This window comes from Pinus tabuliformis, chromosome 9, assembly GCF_031772625.1.
Source record: "Pinus tabuliformis cultivar Carrire ecotype Pingquan chromosome 9, CPIR1, whole genome shotgun sequence".
NCBI classification, from domain to species: domain Eukaryota; kingdom Viridiplantae; phylum Streptophyta; class Pinopsida; order Pinales; family Pinaceae; genus Pinus; species Pinus tabuliformis.
The window spans coordinates 357870941-357880143 of NC_142307.1; the positions used below are offsets into that span (position 1 = coordinate 357870941).

Below are 9203 nucleotides of genomic sequence, written 5' to 3' on the forward strand. Positions count from 1 at the left end.
AAACTATGGTCACCATAGTCAATGCTTAAAAATGTTTAATAATATTGGGTTTAATATTAGCGTTTGAGATTGTGATGTTGGAATGGTACATAAATCTATTTAACGTCGCATTGTGACAAACATTGTGTTTGTAATATATAATCTAAGGGTATAATATTTCGTTTAATGTTAGGGTTTAATATTGTGATGTTGCAATGATATATATATCTATCAAACATTACATTGTGACAAACGTTGTTGCAATGTGACAAACATTGTCGCATGCTACATTACATTGAAATTTATTCAACGTCACATTGTGTCATTACAAAATTAGTGTTTGTAATATTGGTTTTATATTAGGGTTTAATATTAGATTTATAATATTGAGCTTAATATTAGGCTTTAATATTGGGTTTATAATATTGTGTTAATATTAGAGTTTATAATACTCGTTTGATATTGGGTTTAACATTAGGGCTTATAAGGTTGGGTTTATAAGATTAGGTTTTATTATTTGATGGTTCATAATATTGAGTTTAATATTATGACGTTGGACTGGTACAAAAATCTATCTAACATTGCATTGCGACAAACATTGTTGCAATATGACAATCAATGTAACAATCATTGTCGCAATGTTACATTATAGAGAAATTTACTCAACATCGCATTGCAAAATTACAAAATTATGGTTTAATATAGTGTTTATTATTAAGGTTTGATATTGGGTTTATAATATTTGGTTGATATTAGCGTTTATAATATTGGGTTTAATATTAGCATTTATAATATTATGTTTAATATTAGTGTTGATAATATTGGGTACAATATTGAGTTTATAATATTGGAGTCAATATTAGGGTTTAATGTTAGGTTTAATATTAGGGTTTATAATTTGGGCTTATAATATTAGGTACATAAATATATCAAACATCACATTATGACAAACATTGTCGCAATGTGACAATCAATGTGTCAATCATTGTCGCAATGTTACATTACATTGCAATTTATTCAGTCTCACATTGCAACATTACAAATTTAGGGTTAAATATTAGGGATTGTAATATTGAGTTTAATATTAGAGTTTATAATGTAGTTTTTAATACATGGTTTAATATTAAGATTTATAATATTGATTTAATATTAGGGTTTATAATATTGGGTTTAATATTAGGGATTAATATTGTGATGTTGGAATGGTACAAAAAAATATCGAACATCACATTGTGACAAAATTGTCCCAATATCACGATCAAAGTGACAATCATTCTTGCAATGTTACATTACATTGCAATTTATTCAATCTCACATTGCAGCATTACAAATTAGGGTTTCTATTATAGGGTTTAATATCAGGTTTATAATATTGGGTTTAATATTAGGGTTTATAATATTGGGTATATAAATATATCCAACATCGCATTTCAACAAACCTTGTCTCAATGCGACAATCATTCCCACATTGTTACATTACATTGCAATTTAGTCACCGTTGCATTGTAACATTACAAAATTAGGGTTTATAATAGTGGGGTATTAGGGTTTATAATGTAGGGTTCAATATTAGGGTTTATAATATTGGGTTTATAATATTATTGTTTATAATATTGGGTTTCGTATTTGGGTTTATAATATTGGATTTAATATTAGGGTTTATAAAATTGAGTTTAATATTAGGGTTTATAATATTGGGTTCAATATTGTGATATTGGAATGATATAAGAATCTATCCAATGTCACATTGTGACAACCAATGTGACAATCATTGTTACAGTGTTACATTACATTACAATTTATTCAACGTCACAATACAACATCATAAAATTAGGGTTTATAATATTGGGTTTAATATTAGGGTTTATAATATTGGGTTTAATATTAGGGGTTAATGTTGGGTTTATAATATTGAGTTTAATATTAAGTTTTAATATTGAGTTTATAATATTGGATTTAGTATTGGGTTTGTAAGATTAGGTTTAATATTGGTTACAATATTAGAGTTTAATATTGAGTTTATAGTATTGGGTTTAATATTAGGATTTATAGTATTAGGGTTAGTACTACAGTTTAATATTGGGTTTAAAATTAGGGTTTATGATATTAGGTTTAATATTTGATTTAATATTATGTTTTATAATGTTGGGTTTAATATTATGGTTTTAATGATATTAGCATTAGCATTAACATTAAATGCATACATCTCGATAGAGTGGTCTTTGGTATTCTCTTGACTAGTGATCAACTTCGACATATCATCTAGCTATGGATCAATGTTATTTTCAAGAATAATTAGGGTTACCAAAATAAAAATAGCTAAGGTTGTAAGAAAAATATTATGGCTAAAAACTAGGCCTTCAATGTTAATTAAAACTTACTCAATTGAATACTTAACTTATATAGCTCACATTAAAACCTAATACTGAAGTCCCAATATTAAAATGCAATATTAAAACTACAATAATAAAAGTCTAATATTAAAATATAATATCTTAAACCTAATATTATAAAACCTAATTATTACTTATTTCATTATATAATGTCTATGGGTGGTAGCATAATTGACAAAAGCATGTTGGCAAGCCTTTGTATACCCAAGCGATTGAAAATTCAATCCTTCCATACATATCTCACTAGCTCACTAGTTGAAAAAAATAATTATAATTATATAATAACTAATATTAATATGAATATTAATGTTAAATCTAAACCATAGACCTAATAATCACTTGATGTATTTTTATGGGAGTATATCAACCATATTTATTAATGTGTTAATTCTATAAACATAAATAAATTATATTATACATTTTAGATAGAGAAATGTGTTACTTGTATAAATTTATATATAAATAAAAAAATAAAACAAAAAAATTCAAATTTATAATAAAAAATAAAAATACAATTATTGATATGATTTTTATATTAATTTAAATTTAATTAAATAACATAATAATTAAATATAATAAAATAACCCTATTATCCATTGTTAAAATACAAAGATCATTTATAATGGTTGTGGAATAAAAATTGCTTTAAACATCTCTACTTTTGATAAAAGTTATGTTTCAATTTTGTTTAACTCTTAGTTACATTTGATAGTAGATTTGTGTTCGGTGGGATTTTATTAATCTTTTAATTAACTTAAATTTAAAAAAAAAAACTCATAACCATTTTATCAAAAATTGATAAAAATTCTCATAACCATTTGATCTATCAAAATTTGATAAAAATTCTAACTATAAACAATTTTTTTAACTTATAATATCTTTAGAGTGATTATTTTTTTTACACGGTCATCTCTTAATTAACTTACAATTAAAAAAAAAAACTCACAACCACTTGATCTATCAAAAATTGATAAAAATTCTATAACCACTTGATCTATCAAAAGAGGATAAAAATTCTAACATGAAACAATTTTTTTAACTCATAATATCTTTAGAGTGATTATTTTTTTACAAGTTTATCTCTTAATTAACCTAAATTTTACCACTTAATCTATCAAAAATTGATAAAAAATTCTTTAACTTATAATATCTTTAGAGTGACATCTCTCAATTAACCTGCAACTTAAAAAAAAAACTCACAACCACTTAATCTAAAATTAATAAAAATTCTCACAACCACTTGATCTATCATAGGGATTTTCGTCATCTCTTAATTAACTTAGAACTTTTAAAATACTCATAACCACTTGATTAAGAAAAGTTTGATCGCATTTTTTATTGGATTTCCTGGCATAAATGATGGAAATGGATCTTGAATACAAATTACCGAAGGAGAAAAAGATAGGACACTACAAGAGGAATGGAAATTGTTGATGAATTAAAGTGATGTATTTTTTTATTTGAGAAAGAATATAAAATGAAAGATGTAATAGGAAAAAAAATAATAGAGATATATCGCAGAAAGACAGAAAGTGTAACGTAATCATGTACTGGTTTGTTTCGTTAATAAAAAGAAGTAACGTTTTTTTTCTACTGAAAACAAAAAAAATGTACAAATTATCACACCGATTATATTATTGAATCTTAACTTCCAATCTTCTTGTTTAACTTTTAATTATCAAATAATGGATGCTTCAGTAAGATATTATAATGTTCTTTGGCCATTATTGTTTGAAAGGCGATGAATGATCGTAATCGCTCATTCAAGATTGATCTGACATGGACAATGTACCTGACTTCGTTATTTTTTTAACACTTGATAGTGCTTTTGACATGACCTTCCATTGGAATATGGTCACTGAGGATTATAACCAGACTGTCCCACTGAAAATATCAAATTTTAGAATCCGTAGGAAAACGCCAAAAAGATGACTTGGTTTGCTTCGGAAGAGAGACTTTCTCTTTGATTTCACACTGAAAGACTTGACATGACCTTCCATTGGAATATGGTCACTGAGGATTATAACCAGACTGTCCCACTGAAAATATCAAATTTTAGAATCCGTAGGAAAACGCCAAAAAGATGACTTGGTTTGGTTCGGAAGAGAGACTTTCTCTTTGATTTCACACTGAAAGACTTGAGAGTCGCATATCTGCGTGGGCAGGGAGTATGCCAATACAGCGAATATATAATTTATTTTACTAATCCTTTGGCAGCAGCACTCGTTTTATTGTGATAGGATGATACGGAAATAATGTTGACAATGAGCATTCGGTGGTGGCGGTCGACGTTCAGCAGATATGGAGCGGATCTTAAAGATCCAGAAAACAGTAATATGATGTTGGAGACAGATGTTCAATGGAGTTAGTAGACAAAAAATTATTTAATTATTAGTTGAATATGAAATATTGGATCTTGATGTTTGATGACTACGTTCTGGAACAAATAATCGAGCAATTAACGATGTAATCCAGCATTATAAATTGAGATGAATGTACGAACCTTTTTATATGTGGTGTGGGATTCAGTGTTCTGTGTTGTGTTTGAATTCTGAGGAGCGACTGACTGATTGATTGACTGACTGTATTCAGAATGTCGGGGGAGAATGGTGAGGTGAGCGTGGAGAAGCTGCCTTCGGATGTTGCGGAGTTCTACGATCAGTTCTCGGCTGCGTGGGAGCAGGATCGTGGGGAGCACTTACACGTCGGCTTCTACGACGTCCCTTCTCCGCCTGACAACCTTCTCGATGACAAAGCTGCCGCTGTCAGAATGGTGGAAGAGGCTCTCAAATTTGCAGACATTTCTGGTTAGATGTAGCCATGAAAATTTTCGTACCATCGTCCTTTGGTTTGTTATACAAGTATTGATTTGATTTTAAAGATTTGTTTTATGGTTTTGAATTTATCTGGAGTATAAATTTTGGGAATATTTCACGATTTAATGTACAACAGTAAGATCGGTAATATCTTCTAACTTTGCTGTTGTTAATAAAATATTAAAATATTTCTAAAATCGACGATCAGCCATAATGATGATAGTGATAGATTCTTTGTGATAGTTTGATTGTTTGTTTCTTTGGATAGTTGATTGATGGATTTGTCTTCAGTGCTACTTAGTTAAGTTGGTCCACTCCTTAAATCTATTCTGAGATTTCGACTGTTATTGGACGTGGATGTTTTGTTTGTTGTGTTGAAGACGAGGAATCCAAATGGCCAAGGCGCGTGCTTGATGTTGGGTGTGGATTAGGAGGGAGTTCGAGGTATTTGAGTAGGAAGTATGGAGCCCATGTTGAGGGCATCACCATCAGCGAATGGCAGGTTGAAAGGGCCACCGCCCTTACTGCTGCTGAAGGTCTCAGCGATAAGGTATATGAAAATTTTCAACTAAAGGCTAACCTAAGTACGATCGCTAGTCAGGTATATGAAAATTTTCAACTAAAGAAGCACCTTCGCTAGTAAGGTAAAAGCACTAAAGGCTAATTAGGTTCGTTGAGTTAGTGGAAGGTAGATTTTGATAATATTTTGGAATTTGCTGCACTAAAGGGTAATTTGGTTAACTTTAATATGAATATTTCAATCTAGATCTTAATGAATTAATAGAATAACCTCAGCCGAGATATTCCAATTTAGATCGTAATGAGTTGATGTTGGTTCCAATATTTTAAGTTTTCTAGACTGAAACTGGATTGAGTTGATGTTGGTTCCAATATTTTAAGTTTTCTAGACTGAAACTGGATTTTGATTTGTCGACGTTTACACAGGTTTGTTTTCAACTGGCTAATGCATTAGACCAGCCTTTTCCAGATGGGCAATTTGATCTGGTATGGGCAATGGAGAGTGGAGAGCACATGCCGGATAAAGAAAAGGTAAGCCAAGATTGGTTTGTTTCTTTTCTTATTGGTAAGTTGACACGAGTTTGAGTTTAAACACATGATTTCAATTATATAATGTATTACGTATTATGCAATTCCAGAAATAGAAAGTGATGTCTATGTCTCAATTTATTTAACAGTTTATGCAAGAGCTGGCGCGCGTAGTCGGTCCTGGTGGTTTGATAATAATGACGACCTGCTGCCACAGAGACCTATTGAAAGGGGAGACCTCTCTGCAGCCTAGTGAGCAGGTATATGGATAATCAACTGTGAATTGCATTTGCACTGAGGGCACTATTGCAACTCTTTTCAGCTTGGTTTAAACATTTAAAATGTTGCCAGGCCACTTAGGGTGAAGGGTCTTTTAGTTTAGTTACAATTTATATGGTGTAGATAAGCCATGTGGATTGCGACCTATGTCATAGGAACTTTAATTTTGAAGTTTGAATTTTGGTGAATTTAAAAAAATGAGGTTCAGCAATTTCATCAAACTTTATAGTTGTTGATCAAATTTTTAGATCAAAATTCAAAACTTCATGTCACAGTTTAAGTTTGTAATTTATCTTTACAATTTTACATATATGTAGATCAAATTCATAGATCAAAACAGCTCAAGCTTGTAATTTATCTTTACAATTTCACATACATGTATGTGATAACATTTTTGATGTTTATTGATATTGATTTCTTACTATTTTAGCATGTATATATAAACGAATTTAATGGATAACTTCATCTGAATTTCATTAAAAAAAAATGAATTCAAACCGAACTAAATCATTGCCAAACCGAAACTATTACACCTAGACTATGGATCTACTTCGGGGGAGGCATCAATTGAAACCCATGTGAATATGAAGTTCCAGCAGACATTATGGGGCCTGCAATGGATGCAAAACTATTAAAAACAGTTTGCAACAATTTAGAAAGGTTGGAAACCACTGAACGAGCATGCATGTATAGCTAGCTGCATAAACTTTTCTAGTTCAGCGAGAGGCATGTTTAAGTGCTGCGCTGTGACATCACAAATTTTGAATTGACATCAGGAGCTCTTGGACAACATTAGTCGTGCATGTTGCCTTCCTGCTTGGTGCTCCACTGCTGACTATGTGAGGATGGCGCAAGCCTTGTCACTACAGGTGAAGTCATAGTTTTGGCGTGAAACAAATCAAAGACAGTTGACATTGAAAGAGATTGCACTTTGTAGAGTTCTGATTAATTGAAGCTTTTTCCAAGCAGAATATCAAAACTGCAGACTGGTCAGAAAATGTAGTTCCCTTTTTTTCGACAATAATAGACAAACTAACTCCGGTTCTCCAACAAGCTGGTAAGGTTCCTTTTACTCCAATCTGCTACGATTGATGGTCCTCACTTTCTTTTTGGTATGTTTTATCTTTTATTAAATAGATTAAGGTAAGAAGATAATGTCATTCATGTCTACAAATAATCGAAAGAAGGATTCAGTTACCTAAAGATCTCAGTTTGATGTTGGTTGATATACTTAGTCGATAATTGAAATTTGGATTACTTTTCTGATTATTAGATTGCTCTGAATTTAACACTTGATTATCGTTCAGTAATTTGGTTTGGCTTCTTGGACAGCATTCAAGGCTATGAAAGGTGCAACTCCTATTCATCTATGGCTGGACGGCTTCAAACAGGAACTGGTAAAATACGCAGTTATCACTGCTCAGAAACCTGCATGAAGAACTTCCAAAACAGAACTATGCAGTTATTATTGCTCAGTAAAATGCGTGAAAGCAAAATAAAGTTATTCCAAATGTTCGTTTGATTGTATGAAAGTGGAGTGATTTAAAATATTATTACAGGAAGTAATTGTACAACTATATGCATGGTTTGACTTAAGTTTTGGAAGTAATTTTCCTAAGCATGTGCATGGTTTGACTTATAATTATTTTGTTAATTGAGTAAGCAGATGATTTGTATGTCAAGTTTATTTTGGGAGTTGTAGTGGCAATCCATAATGTAAAATATGAACATTGATGTAGAAGGGTATCGTTATATAATAAAATTGTTTAAAGTGTAAGTGTGCTTTTCTTTGGAGTAGGGTAAAATGGCTTTCGAAACTTCGTGAGTTTTTTATTTGTTCGTATGGAGACCCTTACATTTTAAAGGGTTTTTTTTAGGAGATTTTTTGTTTTTTTTTTTTTTTTTTTTTATTTTATTTTTTTATTTTAATATAAATAGGTTTAACATTTTAACATTTTGCTCGAACATTTAGATTATAAAATTTACATTTTAAGTAAATTTAACTAAACAAAAACATCAAAATTTATAAGAGTGACACTCCACCGTTTAAAAAAGTTTATAAAATATCTAAAATATATATATTTTTAATTTAATTAACTATAATTAAATTTAATCATTCAAAATTACTATTTTATTTTAAAATAAATTTAAACTATTTTTTCAAAAATCTTAAAATTATAATCAATTGCCAACCAATCATTTTGTTATACGAATTTTAGTTTAAAAATGATTAACAAAGTATGTATACCACCGTGTGCTTGAAGGGCAGCGCCTAACGAGCCATATATAAGGTATTAAATGCCCTTGAAGATGCACGGGACATAACCCGTTAACACATGAATTGCAAAATTCGCCACTAAATAAAAAAAGGCAATTCGTGTGTTAATGAGCTATGTCCCGTGCATCTTCAAGGGCATTTAATACCCTATATATGGCTCGTTAGGTGCTGCCGTGCTTGAAGTGGTTTTCTATATTGATTCGTTAATACTACAAAACCCGAAAAGCGTATGGTTCTTTGCACGGCCATTTTTTATTTTGAATTTAGAAAGGCTAATAAAAGATGTAAACCAAACCATATATAGGTGAACATTAAAACTTAGGTTCTAAATATATTTTTTATAAATAAATATTTTATATATTCTAAGTTAAAGTGAACATTATTATTTTAATCATAATATTTTTGTCTTGT

The 9203-nt window shown here is 30.1% G+C and overlaps 1 protein-coding gene across 2 annotated transcripts; it reads left to right on the forward strand.

Annotated features, from left to right (window-relative positions):
• Positions 1–4869: 4869 nt before the first annotated feature.
• On the forward strand, positions 4870–8275 carry LOC149148682 (gamma-tocopherol methyltransferase, chloroplastic-like). Of its 2 annotated transcripts, none has more exons than XM_089445448.1 (7): positions 4870–5179; positions 5569–5738; positions 6134–6238; positions 6385–6495; positions 7291–7383; positions 7481–7571; positions 7847–8275. In XM_089445448.1, the coding sequence occupies exons 1-7, from the start codon at positions 4966–4968 to the stop codon at positions 7948–7950; spliced, it is 888 nt and encodes a 295-aa protein (XP_089301574.1). In that variant the 5' UTR covers positions 4870–4965; the 3' UTR covers positions 7951–8275. The 2 variants fall into 2 exon arrangements, with proteins under 2 accessions (XP_089301574.1, XP_089301575.1); XM_089445449.1 differs by having other exon boundaries at positions 7484–7571; positions 7847–8274.
• The last annotated feature ends 928 nt before the right edge of the window (positions 8276–9203 follow it).